General features: G+C 35.0%; 1 protein-coding gene across 11 annotated transcripts in view; it reads left to right on the top strand.

Moving 5' to 3' along the window:
* Positions 1-22,467, top strand: part of TCF12 (transcription factor 12) — a 376,270-nt gene that overhangs the window by 332,716 nt on the left and 21,087 nt on the right. For 7 of the 11 annotated variants that reach the window (XM_042941923.1, XM_042941921.1, XM_042941928.1 and 4 more), the window contains 4 exons: positions 4,744-4,822; positions 11,911-11,984; positions 12,994-13,065; positions 13,819-14,025. In XM_042941923.1, coding sequence (XP_042797857.1) covers positions 4,744-4,822; positions 11,911-11,984; positions 12,994-13,065; positions 13,819-14,025 — 432 coding nt within the window. The remainder of the gene's footprint in view (positions 1-4,743; positions 4,823-11,910; positions 11,985-12,993; positions 13,066-13,818; positions 14,026-22,467) is intronic. The other 4 variants (XM_042941925.1, XM_042941924.1, XM_042941931.1 and 1 more) reach the window with 1 other exon arrangement.

The raw sequence follows: 22,467 nt of genomic DNA, 5'->3' as shown, positions 1-22,467 counted from the left end.
GCAGAATGAGTTCTTACTTTGTGTTTATGCTTTAGATTCTAAATCACTCCCATCCCCATTTTTTAAGTGACTGACTTTTTTTTTTCTTTCAAATATCAGTGTTGGAGTTCTTTAAGGTCAGAAAGTACAAGAAGTGCTGAAATCCTGATTTAGAACGTTCATTATCCAGTAAAGCCGAATGTTAGAATTTCTTAAAAGTAACAACAGTTTCTATAGAATAAATATAATTTGTATGTGGTTGGTGATAGAATAAACATAGAGAGGTGAAGTTTAGTGAATTGCTCTGTGATCTAAAAGGCTGTATTATCCTGTTTTTTTAATGTTGTATTGCTCCTTCTCTCCCCACATACCCATTCTTTTTATGAAAGTAAAAGAAGAAAAAGTCCTGTAATTTGCCAGGCTATCTGTCAGTTCAGGAAAAGTATTAATAACAATTCTGTCTGTCATCACTTTAATTTAGGGCAAAGTAGAACTAGACAGTGTGGTGGGTGAGTGGAGAAAATGCCTTTTATTACACAAATGGAGAAGCTGCTTTTGAAAAAACACCATATTATATATTTTGATACTTGATATGTTTTATACTTGATATGTGCCTTTACAGTGATTTTTAAAAGCCCTCATTTGCTAGTCTTGAAAGTCTACTTATATCCTCAAAAACCCATGCCTGCCCAACAGTGTAGTATGGACAGCTTCATACGTCAACACTAATTCTCAAAAATAGTAGAACATCACCATATCATTGTTCTCAAAGCTTGTAACCACAAAACTGATTTGTAGATGAATTCACCTTTATAACAAGATCTTTTAACCCCTTTGGTAGCTCTGTTACTGAACCCCATTACATAAATACTAAGATAAATACTACCATTTACTGAGTCTTGCTTTTTATCAAAAAGTATGAATAGCAAATTTCAAGTGCAGTTTAATTGCTCAAGCCTCTTTAAAAAAATAAATAAATACTGAGCACCTACTTGCATAAGACAATGATAGGCAATGATGGATTCAGTGCAGAATGATGTGAGGTCTCTGCCTTTAAAGAGCTTACAGTCAAGGAGAGAAGATATGACACACATACTAAAAATGTTAATGTTTAAAATAACGTGAAGTAAAAGACCAAAGAGAAATACAGGTTATTCTAAGAGTGTGAAGGAGGTGAAGATGAGTGTAAAGAGGGAGATGATGTGTGAGCTGGGCTCCCATGTGGTTTAGAATTCCATCAGGGAGAAATTAAGAAACCGGCATTTTGAAAGGACAAGCTGTGTTCAGAAAATGAAAAAAAAATACATATTTTGTTTGGATAATAGGGTACAAAATGTTACAAGTAGGTTATAAGTTAGATATTATTGTGACCAGATTAGGGAAGATCTCAAATGTCATTCTGTTCTATTTAGCGGGCTGCAGGAAGCACTGTGTGGGATTTGACTGTTTAAAACTGGTTGGGAACAATAACTCTGGCAATTATATAAGGGGTGAAAGGAGCAGGGAGTAACTAGATATATAAAGACTTAAATGATCCATTTACAAGTTCTAGTAAAGGTTTAAAGCAGTGTCATGGTGATGAGAAGGACATGTGCCTATCCCAGAGACCTTCTAGAGAATAGTAGGTATTGGCAGTCTGTGGTGGGGAAGGGTGGAGGGGAGAAGTTGGAGAAAGAGAGTGATAATGGTGACCATGAGAATGCCGATGCTGAAGTAGAGGAAACAGAAGAGTAAAGATGGGAAAAGGTAGGAAGCTTGGAGCAGTGATGCAAAGTTTGGCTTGACATAACGAGCTTGAAATGAAAGAATATGTCCAGATGGAGAAGTCCAGCAACCATTGTGAGGATAGAAATGTCAACTTAGTAGTCATTCACAGAGATGTCATAGTTGATACTTTACAGAAGTGATACTACCAGGAGATAAAACACAGGTGAATAGAAAAGAAAACTGAGACTAGAGCTTTTGGGGAAATCTATATTAAGAAACTGGAAGTGTGAAAGAGAGATGGAGCCTATGTATTCTACATCCAGTGATTTAAAAGAAATACTCGAATAGAAACTTCTCACAAGGATAATAACCATTCATTCTTTCAACAAGTATATATTTACCAGCACTGTTGGTACTGCAAGCTACTGCAAATCCTGTACAATTCAAATTTTGTCTGAATAAGACAAAGTCCTTGCTCTTCTGGAGCATACATTTTACTGAGGTAAAAATGTAAGAGACAGATAATAAAACAAATAAGCAAGTTTAGACAGTTAAGGATTAATGTAAACACTATGAGGAAACAACGAAACCAGGAGGGTATGACAGAGAGGCAGTACTGTTTCTCCAATGCTTTCCTGCTGTTAATCTTTACAAGGAAATAAAAAATCAGTGAGTATGTCTAGTTTATAATAAGAGGGAGTTTTGCATGAAACTGAAACTTTCCTCACTGCTCATGCACCCACCATCAATGTTGTCAACTCTTCCCTTCCTTACCAATATTATAGTTAAGGCATGTTTCATAAAAGTTAGCATCAGGTGTTCCTAAAAGTTGTAATTACTTGAATCTTGAATGTGAGAAATAGTGATTTATAAAAGTTAAGGGATATGTTGAGATATGTTTTTGTTGAAGTGTGGTGACCTTACCTAATTTACACATATGGTTTAAATTACTTTATGTATGTAGCCCACTAGGAACCAAAATGTGACCTTTAGCTAATTTTCACATGCATATCCTGATTTTTTACAAGGTAACAACCTTAAGACCAATAGTATTGATCTTAATATAACATACTACCCTCCCTGTTACTCAGTCCTTCCATAATGTCCTTTGAAGTCTTCTTGATAGTTTTGCTTTTCCAAAATGGCTTTTTAACTTGAATATACAACTTCTAGATCTGGCTGTTTGGAGAGATTTGGTGATTGAAGGCATTTACAGTTAGAATTTAGTAACATTATACAAATTGGTGTATTTTCTTTGAGGTAGGTATATCCATTTGTAGTCAAAGGAAAATGGTCTCTCTGGCTGCTTACAATTCATTTAATACTTTCTTCTTTTTAAAAATAAAAGCTGTTGTGTTTAATGATTATGACTTGTGGAGTTTTGTTTTACATGAACCTGCCCCAGTTTCTGGCTTTCTCAGCATATTACACTGTGTTTGAAACCAGTGCTGAGACCCCCTTGTTTGCCATAATTGGGACCTCATTAAATTCATTACAAGTCTAAGCTCATTCAGAGAAAGAGTATTTCTATTGGATGACTCCTTTCACCCACAAGTAGTTTTCCTTTTTAAATTCATTCACATAAGTTGATTTGCTGCCCTAAGTTAAGTGTTGAGATGTGAAGATGGTTTATTATGCTCATTATAGAGATAGAATTGTCATAGAGAAAACTTCCTAGGGACTCTTAATACTTGGATTAAAGAGACTTTTAAAATATTTAATGGCTAATTAGGTAAACGTGTCACTATTGTCTGTCACTTTTTTTTTGCAATATGAAATAAATATAAAATATTGCAGCAAAACTTAGCCAAAATACCAAAATTTATGCATCCAGATGTTATCTTATTTGAAGTGGACCTCTTAGGAAGTGAAGTCCATAAATCATTTTGGGAACATTTTCTGAAGGACTTTTAGGGTTTCTTCCACTTTCCTCAAGGGTGACAAAATATCCTTTGAGAGCAAGCTTGATTTTGCACAATACGTTTGTAGCTAAATTTGGCAAAAATGTAGTTGATCATACTGAGAACTATTTTTTTATTTTTTTAATTTTTTTTTTAATTTTTTTTTACGTTTATTTATTTTTGAGACAGAGGGAGACAGAGCATGAACGGGGGAGAGTCAGAGAGAGGGAGACACAGAATCTGAAACAGGCTCTAGGCTCTGAGCTGTCAGCACAGAGCCCGACGCGGGGCTCGAACTCACGGACCGCGAGATCATGACCTGAGCCGAAGTCGGCCACTTAACCAACTCAGCCACCCAGGCGCCCCTTTAATGTTTATTTTTGAGAGAGACAGACAGAGCGTGAGAAGGGAAGGGGCAGAGAGAGAGGGAGGGAGACATAGAATCCGAAACAGGCTCCAGTTTCTGAGCTGTCAGCACAGAGCCTGATGCAGGACTCAAACTCAAAAACTGTGAGATCATGACCTGAGTCAAAGTCGGATGCTTAACCGATTGAGCCACCCAGGGGCCCCAAACTGAGAGCTTTTTAAATGAGAAATAAAGGGTAACTATTTTTAAAAATATTTTCTTTGGCCTTTAAAACTGTTTTTAAAGACTGTTGTCTTCAAAAGGTAACAGTTTCCTGAGATAATTATTTTTAATGGATATCACTTATTTAGATGATATATTCTAGAAAGGTTATTAGACTTAACTTTAAAGTCACTTCTCTTTTTTGTTCTAACAGAAACAAATAATTTTCAACTATTGATAATAAATGGATATGATTTATTTATTCCTCTCTTATTAGAGTATATATGATCCTTTTTTTAAGGATTCTCTGTGTCCAACATGGAGCTCAAACTCATGACCCCAAGATCAAGAGTCACATGCTCTACTGATTGAGTCAGCCAGGCACCCCCAGAATATATAAGACTTTTTAATCCTAGTTTTAAAACTGTAAACAGCCTTTATGTAATGAAATAGTCCTAAATTGAAGAAATAAATTTTTCATTCTGAGTTTTATGGGTGGCAACTTAGATTATAAAAATAACTCCATGCAAATGGATTTATATTTTTGTTGTCACATATTGATACATGCATATTTTGTTTTCTGGTTAGATTTATTCTCCTGACCATACCAGCAGTAGTTTTCCATCAAACCCATCAACACCAGTGGGATCACCCTCACCTCTCACAGGTAGGCTGCTCTTTTATCTATCGACTTAAAAACATGCATGGAGCTACTTTGAAATATTTGAACTTTGTTTATTTTCCAATAAAATACAGTAAAAGTTCATGATAAAATTATCTGAATTTTGAGAAAACATGTAAACAGCCTTCTTGAGTTCATTTTGGAGAATAATGAAATATTTGCTAACTGTGAATTACTCTTTTCTGATTCTTAATTTGGTATAATTTCTAAGAACAGTTGTTTTAACAGGATAAAAATAAGGCTAGACATTTGGGATGAAAGCAAAATATAGAGGTGGTAAATCAAAATTTTGGGTAAGGTGGCATAGAAAGTATACAAAATAATCTATTTAGAAGTACATGTAACTTCTTTCTTCCTTATTCTCTGCATTTTCCATGTACCACTTGTAGGACTCAGAGATTAATAACTTTCTGCTAGATAGCTTCTCTTTATTTTTAGGTTCACTAAGTTATTAAGTTATTTTATATATATGTGTTTATATATATAAACATATGTATATATATATATATATATAAACATATATATATGTAATTCTTGGGAATAATGTAGTTTTTTTGCTAAGGAAAAGAAGTCTGTGAATGTGGATAAATACTGTTGTTAGTGGAGTTAAAAATAAGTGGTTCAGATTTGCTTTACTCTTTCCTGTTTTTTTTTTTTTTTCCATATTTGCTGTGACAGATTCCAGATTCTATCCTACAGTATAAATTTGTTGAGATATAATTGTTACTATTATAAATAGGAATTCTTAAATCTTAGAAATAAATAAAATTATAGGAAAATGCTTAATATATATTAAGCTATAATTTTAAAACTTGTATGATGTTTTTATGAGCAACATTTGAAGGAAAAAAACATGCTGAAGAAGAAATGTATTCTGAGGAAAAGGCATTAGGCCTTTGGGTAAAAATTGCCATATTCTTGCAGCAGTCTACCTCAGAAATGATTCTCTTTTTCTGATCAAGTCATTAATTAAGCCCATGTAGCGTTGTTGTTGTTGTTGTTGTTGTTGTTGTTGTTGTTGTTGTTGTTGTTAAACTTCTTTGCATTGCGTAGGGTTTCTGAAAAATCTGGGCTCTGGTATATCAGGGCCCTGGCTATCACCTGTGCTTTGTGTATTAGCTTTGTGACTCTGCTAAGAAGCATTCCAGTGTGGAGATGATGAACTGCTGGCAGCTGCTTTCAGCTCTTAGTGGGTTCTGCCACTTTCTCAGACACCATGGCTTCAGCTGTCTAGTAAAAGTTGAACAGCTGTTCCCTACATAGACAGGACTATGAAAGACCCATTGACTTAGAGTTGTTATTTAACAGAGAGCTGAAATTACAGGAAGAATGATGTAACTTTAACCCTACTCACCCTCCTGGCACAGTTTTACTCAAATTATCAGTGTCATTTTTGCCACAGCCTGTTTTCCTTTCTCATCAGAGATGAGAATATTGGTCCTTACTATATGTTCCCACCTCCTCTCTTCCTCTATAGGGAAGGGCTATAAACATGCCCTTTGTTTTTTTTTTTATTAATACTGGGTGGGAAGTCAGGCAGCAGAGGAGTTCAGTATTTATGAGGGGGCATCACTAAAATGGAAAATCAGAGACTTTGACATCTTTCAAAAAAAAAATGGTCCAGAGTAAAACCTTACATTTCCTTCTCCATCTTTATTTGGTGTTTATTGGGTGATATCCTTTTTTCCCCTTTAATTCAGCTGATTAATGAAAATATATGATCTACTGAAGTATGTAATGAAGATATTAATAGGCTTCTTTTTCAATTCAGCAGTCATAATCGAAGAAAAATATTTTCTTTCATTTAATGCTTATTATATTCCTACTGAAACAGCACATCAAAGACTGATTTTATGCAAGTGCATTTCTCTCCCATCTCCTGTATCTAGTATCTCCTTCCTGTCACCACACACATAACACACACACTCCAAATTGGCAGAAATATAAAGAGAGAAGGAAAAAGGAAAGCACAACGTGATAAATTATTCATAGTTGAAGGAAAAATGAAAAAGAGGGAGCAAACTAGAGCTTCTACACAATATGTAGAATTTATTTTGTACCTTGAATGGCAGTGGCCTGTTAACTAGAGTAAAAAATTCACCCACTGTGTGCTCTCTACACTTGTCCTGTTCTGTATACCTGAGCATCAGTCAGACTGGCATAGGCCTTGTGAGGATGGATACACAGGTGAAGAGCCACATAGGCAGCTTCTAAGGTAATCATCATTCTTGTTTAAATTCCACTCATTTTCCTTAGGAACTTTTTCAGGCCAAGAACGTATATTTCTACCTAGAGCATGCTTGTGAGGAACTTCTGAGGTGGTGCTATTATATCAGTTGGGATGCTTTAGGCTGAAAGGAAGAGAAACTCTTGTCTTGGCTGGCTTAAATAATAAGGGGATGCTTATCTTCATGACAGGAAGCCCATAGCAGGGCAAATTTCTTGGCCCCAGTATGGCCAAGCTCCTGCTCTACTACTTTTGCAGTTCTTCCTCAGGCTGCTGGCAAGTTCAGCAGTTCAAGGTACCATATGTGGACATAACAGTGTTCACTAGAAGAAAAGAGACCATCTTTTCTTTGTATTTTAAGAATCTTTTTCAGAAGCCTCTTCAACAGATTGGCCCTCTTGAGTCTTCAGCCAGCACTGGGCACTAACACACTGGTCATAACAGAAATGGGACCACCATGTGTATCTTAGACATCAGGATTTACCCTGGGAACTCTAAAGTTACTCTTTTCTGGTTCATGCCAGGAAATGATAGATAGCCCACCCCCTTTTGAACAAAATCAGGGCTCTGGCAGCAAGGTAGAAGAGAAGAATGGCTATGTCTATCACAGTTGTCATTTAGCAAAGGACACAAGTATTTAAGAGAATGTGTTTACTGGGGGAACTTGGAGAGCAGACAGACAAAACCATGTTTTTCCTTTCTTTACCTCCTTCTGGAATATAAATAAATAAGGGTTTAATAATTTCAGTTCTCAGTAGCAATCTTCAAAACATTTACAATAGAAATGGAGGAAGAGAAGGAAGAAAGGATTCCTTAGTTTTGCCTAATCAGATATTTATTTACTTTAATCATCTGTCAGTGTGCCTGGTGTTTGATAATCATCTGACTTCAGCAGGTTTTCAGTTTAGCTGAGAAAATAAAAGGTAAACACATGGGGTGCCTGGGTGGTTCAGTTGGTTAAGCATCTGACTCTTGATATCAGCTCAGGTCATGATCTCACAATTGTGAGATCAAGCCCTATGTTGGGCTCTGGGCTGGCAGCACGAAGCCTGCTTGGGATTCACTCTCTGCCTGTCTCTCTCTCCCTCTCTTTCCCTTCTTCCTTCTCTCTCTCCCCCTCCCCCTCTTCCTCTCTCTTTCTCTCTCTCAATAAACAAATAAACATTTTTTTAAAAAAGATAAATACATGAAAATACAACCATCAGAATTCACTCTAAGCTGTAGAACGGTCACGATAAACTTCATGAAGAGAGCAGGACTTTAAGAGGAGGAGAAAGAGTTTTCCTGGGTCTAAAGGGAAGAGTATAACAAAGATCCAGATGCAAAAAAAAAGCACATGACTTCTTCATCCAGAGTCATGGGGATGACTGATTATGAACTCTTCACGTATGGAAGTGTGAAGCACTAAAATGGAAAGGTTGGCTGGAGCCAGATTGTGGAAAGCAAAGCACTGAGTACTACATTGATTATCCAGCCTTTTCCAAGTATGAGGGATCTCATGAAAGTTTCAGTTTAAGGTGAGATTACAAAGGGAAACAACTAACAAAATAAGAAAATGCATGATAAGTGGTCCTAAGAATTTCTTTCAGCCGTATAAAATGTTGGTATCTAGTCTCTAAATTAATTAACCAGTTAATTCTAAGTTCCACTTAGTGAGCAGATCAGAAACACTGGGTGAATTTTGGATTTAGTGATCAAAGAAAGCCTTTCCACATTTTCTAGCCAAAAACTCACTTCTCCTAATTACCTAGCTAGCTTGTTTTCTAGAAACAGTCATTATAATTATATTTTAATAGCTGGTAGGTTTATTACAATCCTTCTTGAATAAGAACTAGGTTTTTAGGGTGATCACTAAAAACCCCAGGCAATTACAGAAATTGGTAACTGCATAAACAGTTGAAACCTTATGCTTATTAATAGAAGGAAGAATAAGCCCCAAGCCTCTTGATAGGTCTACACCAAATACGAGGTGACAGGGAAGGAAGGTGGGAAATACCCTGTTCTCTATTCTCTACAATATTTGTGTAATGTTACAAGCTAGAGATAGAGATGCCAACATCAGCAATAGGATTGATTTCTACTGAACTAATAACTCTATCTAACTGTCCAGTCATCTTCTTTATGACTAATAGCATAATGTTTTAAACTACTAACTGGGGTTCAAGGAGCTCTGTCCATGAGATATAACTTGGCATGTCTATAAAGTTCAAACAGATATCCCTGATTTAAGCACATTAGTATTCTGTTTTAACCAAGTATGTCACACTGGGGCAGCCCAGTCTATAATAAAAACAAAACCGGTTTGAGTATATGTGTATTTTTCCAGTTTAATGGATTACATTTTGGATATAGACCTTAGCATGGTTTCTTCATATCACTATCAATAAAATAATGAATATAGGTGATTTCTTACCTGAGTAACTCAGTGCACATATCTCATTCCTCAACCCTAAACTAGTTGGAGAACCACAAAAATCGCATGTTTTGCCAAGCAGATGCATGTTAACAATTCTGAGGTGTTTAAACATAAAACTTGTATTAATATCTGATGTAGATTAAATAATTTGATGATTAGAGTCCTGTTACAGGCTGATCACCCAAAGAGGAATGGGAAGGTTGGAGGAAAATGTTGGAAAATAAAATATTGTAAACATTAAAAGAAATTACATTAAAAGTAATTTAGGGTCTTTTTCAAAATGGATTAGGAATAACCTTTTATCCACATAAAATTCATAATTCTGCATCAGTGCTTGGAAAGCACTAATGTACTGAAATCAGTGGAAAGGTGTTGGCTGGTTATTTATATGAGTTCTTCATATAGTCAGTTACTGGGTTTCTCTGGTTACTAAATTCTACTTGTTAATTTTAAGTTCGCAAGCTTCTGTTTCAATGCTCAATTTTAGATTGTCCATAATTCATGTAGTTGAATTATGACTGTGTTTGTATGTCCAGCAGGAAACCTTTAATGGTTCTCAGAATAATTTGTAATTTGCCTACAAGTAAAAAAAAAAAATTGTTTGCTGATGAAGTACATAATATATATTTTTTTCTCACAGTTTTACTATTTAAAATTTTCCTATGTAATCACAACAGTATGCATATAATTGTGAAATTTAATCAGGTTAAAACTTTATCCAACTTTTCAACTTATAAAATATATTTGATTGATGGGAATACAATTACTAAGTTATTCAACTGAAGTGAACTATAATAGTTAAGATTTACCATACATTTTCATTGTTTCCTAAATTTGGCAAGTAATCTGCAACAACATGCTTGGTACAAAGAACATAGGTTAAAACTTCATTTAGCAGTAAATCAGACAAATTAAGTAAACCTGCAAGTTCTCCAACTTCATATTTCTCCTATAACTCAGGTTGTCACTGAAGCATTTATTAATAACTAATATTAATAACTAATGGCTTTAATTATTTTCTGTAAACAAATTATTTCCAACTGCACAGGCTGTATTGTCTTAAACACATGAATGAATTAATCCTTTTGTCTTTTTTTTATCGTTTTCTTCCTTTTTATTTTTTTCTACTCTGAACTTGTATGTTTTTTTGCTGTGTGTTAGTGCTACTTTTCTAAAGTTGAAGAATAAATGACATTAAAAATTTTCATGGTGATATTTTCCAAATTAAATAATGTGTTTTTGTGTAAATTATGTTGGGAAAATGTTTAACAGATAATCCTAAATGCATTTGCAGTCATTTGAAATTGGTGCATTTGTGCGTAACTTAATGGCAGAAGTTAATAGGACACTTTAGAAAGTAATTTGGCTTTATGAATTGAGTATCATAAATATATTTATACCTTTTAATTCAGAAATGCTATTTATCCTCAAGACATGTTCCCAAAAAAGAAAATAACAATGTTTACCATTCACAATATAGTAATATTTAGGTACTATTCGTAATAGCCAACTGAAAGAAACCTCCAACAGTGAGGTAATAATGGTGATTAAATAAATTATGATCTAGAAAATCAAGTGACTATTAACGTAGTCATTTAATAACAAAAGCTATGGAAAGTCATGGAGAAGGAACAGAATTTTAAATTACGTATGTTTTAAGTACATTTTCTCAAGATAATCTGCTTGTGGACAAAATCTGAAGAACATTCAAACATAAAAGTAGTTTTTGTTTTTTGAAGTATAATGAACACAGGATGTTACATTCATTTCAGGTGTACAGCATAGTGATTTGACAGCTCTATGCATTGTGCTAAGCTCACCACAAGTGTAGCTACCATCTGTCACTATACTGCACTATTACAGTATCATTGATTATATACCCTATACTGTGCCTTTCATCCCCATGACTTACTCATTCTGTAACTGGAAGCTTGTATCTCCTCTCCTCCTTCCTGCCCCTCTGACAACTACCAGTTCTCTGTATTTATGGGCCTGTTTCTGGCTTTTTTTGTTGTTGCAAAATAACAAGTAGTTAATAATAACTAATACAAATTTTTGCAAAGTAGTTACTTTGTAAAGTACTGTGCAGTTTTTTTTCTTTTATTCTCAAGTCCCTACACAGTTGTATTAGTAATGAAAAAGACTTTAAGACTTTTAAGTAATCTCTACACCCAACATGGGGCTCAGACTCACAACCCTGGGATCAAGAGTCACATGTTCCACTGACTGAGCCAGCCAAGTGCCCTGAAAAAGACTTTTTTTAATGTGTTGGGCTTGTAAGTAGCCAATACTACGCTGAAGGCTAAACAAAAATGTTTGCATAAGTTTATGTACAGCTATAGAATGGCTTTACCCTTTCTTTCAGAACATTGTCAAGATCAGTGAGTTAACCAAGGTGTGTGTGTATGCTTTTGTATTTCGTTTTAACAGGTACCAGTCAGTGGCCCAGACCTGGAGGGCAAGCACCTTCATCCCCCAGCTATGAAAACTCACTCCACTCCCTGGTAAGAGCCTCTTAGAAATATACGGGTCACTTTTATCTGATAGTGCAGAGTGCATTTTTAGTAAATCCTGAGTAACAATGAAAAAACAGTAGGATAGCATTACACACGAATTCTTTGCTAACAAATGGCCTGATTTAGTTTAACAATATAAGACACATTGGGTGTGCCTTCTGCCATCTGTTCTTTGGGACATCAGGCTTCTTTCTGATCTCAGGACAGCTGGTAGTAAAATAGTGTTATGGGATTTTTGCTTTTTTGATAAATCTAGAGTTTAACTTTTCTATACTTTTATGTTTATATAGAATAAGGAACAAACAAAAAAGTAAAGAGATCAAATAAAAGCAAGAAAACTAGCCAAGCAATGCAACATGGTCACATTTTATTCTTTCTCATGTGACTGTTCTGTATACAGTTAATAATATTTTGACTAAAATTTTTAAATGTAGCATCAATTATTTTTGTCATGAAAAGTGTTATTTCCCATGTTTTCATTTTTAAAAATATATTGTGTTAATTGTATAAGCAAAAATGTTATTTAATAAACAAGTAAGGAGGTAGAATAAAAGAGCCTGTCTAGGTATTGAATGCGAAGAATTTGTGGTAGAATGTTAGCTACTGTTGCTTTTCAATACCTACCACAGAATTACATAGTATTATACAAACAAAATAGAATAATTTGATGGAATGCTAAGTCATGCTGTCACTTAGTAATTTCACGTTGCAAATAGAAGAGTTCTTTTTCTGTGACTAACAGAACAGTTGAAGGGAAAGTCTTCTTCTCTCATATTTTGCAAGCAGATATAAACAATGTGTGCTATTTAGATGCTAACCTTATAACTTCGCTGTTAAATCCCAGCCTTCTCATACCTTAATACAAGTAGATCTCGCAGGTCTCTGCGTTAACTTTACTAACATGTTATGCTGACATGCGACATCAGCTATTTCCTCATCTCTTTTGGAGTTAATCTTAACCTGTGCTTTGCCTCCTGTTCTGTCTTGACTTTGCCAGAAAAATCGAGTTGAGCAGCAACTTCACGAGCATTTGCAAGATGCAATGTCCTTCTTAAAGGATGTCTGTGAGGTACTATTTCTTTTAGATGGTGCCTTTTTTGTGTTTCAGTTAATTATACTTCCTATTATCCATTTAAAATCTTCAAGCCTGTACAGACTCCAAAGTCTTTTAAAATCAAACAATGACCAGTTTCGTTTTTGTACAGTATGTAAGAATAGACTTTTGTTTTTCATGTTGTTGAGAATGAGTCTTTTTAAAAGAGCTCTACTGGCATGTGCTTTTGATTTTTTAAATTCTAATATGTTTGTGTATGGGGCATGTGTGTATCCACAGACAATCTCATTTCCTCAGTTTTGTGAAAGAGCATATTTGGATGTGTTCACCATTTCAGATAGGTATGCTTTATTCACTTAAAACAAAATTACAACTTAAACTTGATGGATTTGAGGTCCTTTCCCGAAATTGCCCTCATTTCAAAGATCAGTATTAAAGTCCAGGTTCTCTTTTTTATCAGCTATAATTATCAGACACAGTAGAGTAGCCTTCATCTTTTGTAGGAAGCTAAAAGAAATAGCCTCATGGTAGACTGGTAAATTGGTTTTATAAAGCAGTGATTTGTTTCTGAAGCTTAGTTAATTTTGCATAGTCGTCAAATATCTTTTCTTTGATTCTTGATTGTAGTGTAGGTAGTTGCTTTTGAAGCTACTTGATAGTGCATTTTACTTTGCTGTCTTCTCTATATCCCATAGTAGGAAACATAGCAGTTTAATGAATTTAACAGATACCAGCAGTAACCTCCATGTCTTTTTTCAATCCCTACAGCAATCTCGAATGGAGGATCGTTTAGACAGACTGGATGATGCTATCCATGTGCTGCGGAACCATGCCGTTGGACCGTCCACCAGTTTGCCTGCTGGTCACAATGATATACACAGTTTATTGGGACCATCCCATAATGCACCAATTGGAAGCCTCAATTCAAACTATGGTGGATCAAGCCTTGTTACAAGCAGTCGATCTGCTTCAATGGTAAAATAATGCTCATCTTTTTTGTAATAATGGTTAGAGCCTAGTGTCCCAAATGTTTTTCATGAAATCTTTGGAGGAGAGGATTCTTCTTTTTCAAACAGACTTACTCTGTCTTGGGCCGGGTCATTCGTTGCACATTGGCCCTTAAAGTCCTGCTACGATTGTGTGCAAAAACTAAAATTTTCTGCAAGATCATTTTAGCTTAAACTTAGATTTTTTTTCCCCAGATGTGTGGCAGACCAGTTTTTGCCTTGAAACAGTATGTAGGAAAGAGCAAAAACTATAAAGCAAGACTGAATTTCAAGGGTTCTGGTCTAGAAAAGTTGTTGATTATAATTTGGAACCAGCCCTCAAAACCAGAAGGAATGTGAAATTATTTGTACCAGACCAAATTGAAGCTTTATTCCCAAATAAAGAAAAAGTGGGGTAGTTTGAAGAATAGACTGTAATTTGAGTGACAATGAAAGGAAACAATGTTCAATTAATTCCTGAAGAGAATAAAATAATTCAATCCATGTTTTTAAAAACATAGTAATACTTTAGAGAGAAAAAAGTAAAATTTTCCAGCACATCAAAAATTCTGTGTTGAATGTCTTACATTATTTTTTATCCAAATTGTCTTTTAAAGGAATGAAGTTCTTTTTGAACCTGCAATTTAACTGATGCCATGTGTTTGAGTGTTTATAGCATTGTTTTTAGGATTTATTACATGCTGTGAAATATTCTCCTGTGAAACCACTTTCTAGCTATAAGCCATGTGATCAAGGGTAAAATTCACCTATCATCAAAATAATTAGGTGCCCCAAATGCTGAAGGCTTGTGTTCTGTAAAATAGGATTGGTTCCAGATTTTCACATTCACATGTCAGACAACCATTTATATTCGTTTTGGAGCAGCTGAAGTAAACATCAAACACAGCTTTCTAGTTTCCTGAGTACAATGCTCTTAGCAACATAGGTGACATTAGATGCTTATATATCTTAACGACCAGTTTTGGGTGGTGGTTGTTTATTTTTTTAATGTCAGAAAATTTGAAATTCAGGCTCCTTCTAAAGTAGTTTTTGATGCTGTTGGTAAGCTAATAAAATGTGAAAACATTGAAAATTACAAAAATCATAGACACATAAGGGAGTATTAGCCCTGTTAGTAATAATAATTAAAATAATATTGTGTATAGGGTAGCATTTGTTGCCCACATAAATGTAGAATGTCAAATTAATAATTATTGTTTTTGTTGAAATAACTTTATCCTTATTTAGAAGAATGACTTAAAAATCAATATATTTGAATCCAAAGTTTGTCTCATTTGCACCATTTATAGTTATCCCTCCCTCATAATCATTTTTTAATTCTTCACTATTAATAGCTCACTGCCCCTAGTCCAGTTTATCTGCTATAGATAAATCTCTGGTATATCTCTGGCTCCCACCAATTAAATATAGGGTTTGTAAAAAATGGAACTTCTGTATTTGGGAAGTTATTTTTACCAACTTTGGATATGAGTTAGAAAACAGATTTTTCAAAATCCAGTCTTAAAAAGCCATGTAGAAATCTAGTGCATTTTAAAAGGACTTGTGGAGGGAAAAATTGTTAAATTAGATATTGCCCTGAAGCTTTTAATTAAAAAGTAGCTCCCATTATATCCTCTAGGAATATGCTGCCCACTTCACAGCATCAAAAAAAAAAAGGTTGCCAGAGATATTCTTTACAAAGAAAAAAAAAAAGACTAGTCTAGAAAAAAGTCTTATCACTGTGACGTGAGTCTGGCTTAGTCTGAGTAGCAGCCTCAGCACTGCAGCAACTAAGGCCATGCTGCCACTCAGCGTGACTACCCACATCCTCTCTTCAGTTCTTACTGCGCCTTAGAGGACCCATAGCTGGTGAACAGCTGCCCCATGTCATCTGCTGTGTCTGCCCTGTCCAGACAGTCACCTAGTGGAGGTGGATCTACAGATGTTCTGACAGGCTTACCCTCAAAATATAAAGTTATTAACTGACAAAAAAGTCTGAGACTGGCAGGTGAGTCATTCATCTCCCACCCTTCTGAAATGAACAGTTTAGCTATAAGTCCTCAGTTCTCAACTTCAGCAAAAACATCAAAGGGTAGAATGAAATGAAGTTCACAGTCAGCAGTGACTCTCCCAGCCAAGCCTTAGGCATACAGTTGAGGAATATTCTTATCCTGGCTCTTGTCCATGTCTGAAGACATCAGGAGTGGCAGGAGCACCTTGCTTACATGCCCAGTACCCACCTATGTGAAATCAACTCTTTTCATATTATTGGATGGTATGGGATTTGGGGAGACATATTATTTTAACTATTGCCAGCCATTTTCAAGAATTAATCTCCTGCTTTTATTATTCCCTCTTGCCCCTGTGAATTCTAATTGATCCTAAGAAATAACACAATTTTACATTCTAAAATCACTTTTCCTTTTTTGTCTTGTTTAACTTTGTGGTAGTTTATGTATTATCCTCTACATTAACATGAATTAGTATTTGTTCTATAGGCTTCCACAAATGGAGGCTACTTGGCCAAAATTATGAAGTAACCACAGAAACACCAGTTTATCGGCAATTTTATATCACCTTGTAGAATTTGTGAGGTCAACTTCTCTCTAAAATATGTAGTTTTCATTATTCCATTTATTTTCTGCAGGGAGTAGAATTATTTTAATAAACAAATATCAATTCAGGAATTCCACAGAACGTTCAAATAAAATTTTTGTTGTAATGGACTTTTGTTCTCATGGGCATGTACTGTAGGTCACTATCCTAATTGCAGGGGTTATATATATATATATATTTTTTTTTTTTTTACACATATATATTATTTTTTAAGCTTCTTTTATTTATTTTGAGACAGGGTGAGAGCACACACACATGCAGACACACAAGCAGGGAAGGGGCAGAGGGAGAGGGAGAGAGAGAATCCCAAGCAGGCTGCACACCCAGTGCAGAGCCTGACACAGGGCTCTATCTCACAACTGCAAGATCATGACCTGAGCCCAAACCAAGAGTCAGACCACCACCCTAATTGCAGATTTTAATTATGATATTGCTTTCTCTGCTCCATTTAGAAGAGGGATCAGCATACTTTTTCTGTAAAAGGCCAGATAGTAAAATTTACTTAACTCTAACATTCTAACATGAAAGCAGCCATAGACATTATGAAAACAAATGGGTGTGGCTGCGTTCCAATAAAACTTCATTTACAAAAAGAGAGCTCCTTAATATTTAAGAAACCAGGACCAGATTTAGCTGACAGGCCGTACCTTGCCAGTTTTTTGAATTGGAACATAAATTAGCTTCCTAGTGCAGGTAACAAGGGTTGGCAAGTTTTTTTCTTTTTCCTGGAGCCTATGGATGTTTCCTATTTTTTTAATGATTAGTTTGGGAGTGCTGTTGAAGTAGCTGGAATATTTGAGGTAAGCCAGAATACACTTAGAGTGGAAGAATAAAAGTTGATATCAATATAGAAGTGATACAGACAGCCCAGCTCTCAGCCTGCAGTGCTATCAAGATTATTTGTGGTGTAAAACCTACATAGACAGGTTAATCAAGATAGTGTCTCTTGGTCAGGGAAATAATTTTGTTGCTGATAAACTTCCTTTACAATGTGAATGTTTTCAGTTATAAGAAAATTATGTCATTAAAAGTCATCTGTAGCTGATACTGTTGATTTGTGGGACAACCATCTTCTTATAGATGAAATAATTCTCTGGTATTTTTTAGTTATTCCAGAAAAGGATTTTTATATTTCACACCAAGGACATAAGACTACCAAATGCCAAAAACATATGTCAATAGGAGCCAATATCAAAAGACTTAATTTTGACTGTTACTGTTTTTTATTATTATTTTTGTTTATTTTGAGACACAGCGTGAATGGGGTAGGGGCAGAGAGAGAGGGAGAGAGAGACATTCCCAAGCAGGGACACAGGGCTCTATCTCAGAGTCCATGAGAACATGACCTGAGCTGACCAAAGAGTCGGACACTTAACCGACTGAGCCACCCAGGCACCCTGATTTTTGTTACTTTTAACCAAGCAGATTTGACCAGCACCAAAGAATAGAATTAAATGACGTTTAGGGGGTACCTGGCGGGCTCAGTCAGTAGAGCATGCAGCTCTTGATCTCAGGGTTGTAAGTTCAAGCCCCACATTGGGTATAGAGATTACTGAAAAATAAAACCTTAGAATTAAATGAGGTTTCAACCACAGAAGACATTTAACATGATTTTAGCTAATACACAGAAAAATTTAATTTCTTGAAAGATTACTATGCCAGAAAAAGAAACTAAGAAGTGAATAATTCTTACTTTTTTATAAGTAATTATAGCCACATGGTTTTTTTATATTTGCTTATTTTTGTTTTTGTTTGTTTTTATTTTGTTTTGACAGAGAGAATACACATAAGTGAGCATGAGCCGGGGAGGGGAAAAGGAGAGGGAGAAAGAGAATCTTAAGGAGGGTCCACACCTAGCAGGGAGTTGACCCAGGGCTCAATCGCACAGCCCTGAAATCATGACCTGAGCTGAAATCAAGAGTCTGACGCTTAACCAACTTAGCCTCCCAGGCGCTCCTGCTCTTATTTTTGAATGGGGTTAACATTTTCACTTAATTTCATACTCCCTTTCAATATTTTGATGATTTCTCCATGTTTATGGAATCCAGATAGAAAACTTAAGACTTTTTGTCATACACTCTTATTAGGATGCGATTGATATATTGTTTAAATTTTAAAGCACAAAATCAGGATTTTTAGAACTATTAAAATGTCAGCATTGGACTTTAGTTTTGCTCCCATGTATTTAGTTTAAGCACAAACTTTTGGAATAAACTGATAGGAAAATATACTGGTATTAAGTGGAAAACTGAAAAGGACTAGAATTGTTAATTTCATTTGGGCATTACAAAAAGGTCTCAACAGTATAAAGTTATTGTACATCACACCTATTTATGGCTGTAATATCTAGACTACTGAGGCCCAGTGAGATAATTCCATGATACTTTTATCCTTAACAGAAGGTACTCAGTTATTCCTCCAACAGTGATTTCAGCTTCAAGCTAAGTTACATTAGAAGCTTTTATATTAATGGAAGCTTGATGAAATCTTGAAAAGTTCCTTATTTATGATATAAAATTTTATCCATGAGGGTTTTTTTTTTTTATTGCTTTAAGTACTGAGGAAAAGTAATCCAACCATTTCCCTTAGTTGTTTTTTTTTTTTTTTTTAATTGCTTGGGGTTTTTGTAGTTTAAGCTGTGGTTGGAGATTTGTGGTGTTCTTGTATAATAGCAGAATAATGTTAAATTGTAGGATTTAAAGTTTTTTATATAATTTAAAAATATTAATTATGTCTGTTCTAAATCCTAAAGCAGTTAGAGAAACTGTATTTTTCTTAGTTGAGAGATGTAAGATTAAGTTATTAAAGGCCTAATAAGCAAATAAAGTAGTATTCAAAATTGTCACATATCAGATTTGGAATCCTTTTAACCTTACATTTAGACAGTATTTAATTTTATTAGTATAGGTTTATATACCGTAGAAATTGTGTACCTATGTTTCAACTGAATTGAAAGAGTTTATTTTTAACTGTATTTTATTTTTCTAACCATTTTTGTCCTGAATGGGCAATTTAATTTTTTTTTATTAAAACTACATTATAGTGCTTTTGAAGAGATTTGATAAAAGTTTAAAAACCATACAGGTTATATATATTTATGGAAATATCATTAAAAAGGAGCCATAACAAATTAAATTCTACCAAGTTTCTAGCTTAAAACCCCTCTTCAGGTAAAACAAAATACATACAGAACATAAAGATCCTTTAATCAGTCCATAGATTAATACTGATTAATCTAAATCATTAGTATTCAGTGAATAGTATAAATGGAACAAATTGTTAGAATAGAATTCAGAATCAGAGAGGAATTCATACTGAGTACTTTTCAATCTGCTCCTTAATTCACAAGACCTCTTATTCATCAACTAATTAGATTTAGCATTTTTCCATTGTGGGTGCTTAAAGCTTTTGGCCAAATTAAATGAAAACAGGTCCCTTGTTGGGTGTTCCCACAAAAGTAAGGCCATACACAGATTGTGAAGATTCAGAATGCAGGATGATGTCATTTAATGAGTTGGGCCTTTTATTCTGAAATAGAGCTCTTCATAATGATTGAAATTTAGAGCATGGCAGGCCTAGGGGTTTGCCTTCCCCTGCTACTCCCCTAGTAGCAGCAGCCTGTCAGCTGTATGCTAACGAGAGGAACAATTAAACATAGGGTCCTATCTGGCTGGCCCAGTCTCTGAGCTCAGACAAAGAACTGTTTATACACCTGTTGTGTCTGTGGACAGAGCCATTTGAATGGGTAGCTGCAGATTAAAGGGAAGACATGGGAGCCAGTGTGTGAGCAAGGGTTAAATAGAACTTTAAGAACTGTGAAAGTCAAATTCTCCAGAAAATATATGAGGGCCATTTGCAAGGGGAATCAAGTTACCAAATAAATAAATAAATAAATAAATAAATAAATAAAGTTCCTGCTGACTTCATTAACATGAAAAACTCCAGACTTGAGGTTTTTTTGCTAATCTGAGGCCATTTTTTAAACATTAATTTTTTTTTTCTTTTGGAAGCCATTGGTGAAAATTGGTGTAAAAAAGGTACTTAGTTTATAGCATTCCAGAGAGACGAAAATATTTGCTGTCATTTATATCCCAAAACAAATTGAGCAACCAACTGATTTTCCTTCAGGTAAAGCACAAATACCTAGAATTTACTTAGATAATGATCTTTTGTCTGCCAAGCCTTTCATCAGAGAGGAAATGATAGAACATTTTTATTAGTTGAGATTCAGAAAATCAGAGAATTAACTTTTACTAATGTAATAAAAAGAAATAAGAATTCAGAAGATGCATCATCACTTATCACTCCAGTGAAAATTCAGTTTGTGGGGCACCTAGCTGGCTCAGTCAGTTAAGCGTCCAACTCTTGGTATCAGCTGTGGTCATGATCTGACGGTCGTGAGATCAAGCCTTGCATTAGGCTTCACACTGAGTATGGAGTCTGCTTAGGATTCTTTCTCTCCTCTCTCTGCCCCTACTCTGCTCACTTTTGGTCACTCTCACTCTTGCTGTCTCTCTTTCTCAAAATAAATAAACATTTAAAAAAAGAAAGTTCAGTTTGTGGCTGTTCAATGCTATTGGCTTACAGAGCTATAAAATGAGTTGTGCACATACAATATAGAGTAAATATACATATTTTTGAAAGTTTAAGTTTTAAAAGACTATTTTTAATTTAAATTTTAGTTAACATACAGTGCAATATTGGTTTCAGGAATAGAATTCAGTGATTCATCACTTACATACAACACCCAGTGCTCATCACTACAAATGCCCTCCTTAGTAACCATCTAGCCCATCTCCCACCCACCTCCCTCTTCATCAATCCTCAGTTTGTTTGCTGTTATTAAGTCTTTTGTGGTTTATTTCCCTCTCTTCTCTTCCCGCCCCCCACCTCCCCATATATTCATCTGTTTTGTTTCTTAAATTCCACAGATGAGTGAAATTATATGTTATTTGTCTTTCTCTGATTGACTTATTTCACTTAGCTTAATACATTTTAACTCCATCCACTTTGTCGCAAATGGCAAGATGTCATTCTTTTTGATGGCTGAGTAATATTCCGCTGTGTGTATATACCACATCTTCTTTATCCATTCATCAGTTGATGGACATCTGGGCACTCTCCATAGTTTGGCAGCTATAAACTATAAACATTAGGGTGCATGTACCCCTTCGATTCTGTATTTTTGCATCCTTTGGGTAAATACCTAATAATACAATTGCTGGTCTGTAAGGTAGTTCTATTTTTATTTTCTTGAGGAACTTTCATACAGTTCTACAGAATGGCTGTACCAGTTTGCATTCCCACCAACAGTTCCAGAGTGTTCCTGTTTCTCCGCATCCTTGCCAGCACCTGTTGTTTCTTGTGTTGTTAATTTTAGCCATTCTGACAGGTGTGAGGTGGTATCTCATCAGGTTTTGATTTGTATTTTGCTAATAATGAGTGATATTGAGCATCTTCTCATGTATCTGTTAGCTATCTGGATGTTTTCTTTAGAAAAGTGTCTATTCATGTCTTCTGCCCATTTCTTACCTGGGTTGTTTGGTTTTTTGGTGTTGAATTTGAGAAGTTCTTTATAGATTTTGGATATTAACTAACAGTCTATTTTCTTTTAAATTACTTGGTATGATAGCTCAAAATACTAGGTAAGAACAAAATTCAGCACATATTACCAAGGATCACAGGAAGTTTTAGTTCACATTATAAATACAAACAGAATTCTTAGCTTTTACTGTATCCTGTGGGATTTCTTCAGCCAGTCAAAATTGTCATGGTAATATCTATCTATAGAATAGGCCTAGGCTTTTAGCGTCTC

Source organism: Panthera leo, chromosome B3 (genome assembly GCF_018350215.1).
Source record: "Panthera leo isolate Ple1 chromosome B3, P.leo_Ple1_pat1.1, whole genome shotgun sequence".
Lineage (NCBI taxonomy): Eukaryota > Metazoa > Chordata > Mammalia > Carnivora > Felidae > Panthera > Panthera leo.
The sequence above is the reverse complement of the archived record's forward strand: the minus strand, read 5'-3'. Positions and strand labels throughout refer to the sequence as shown.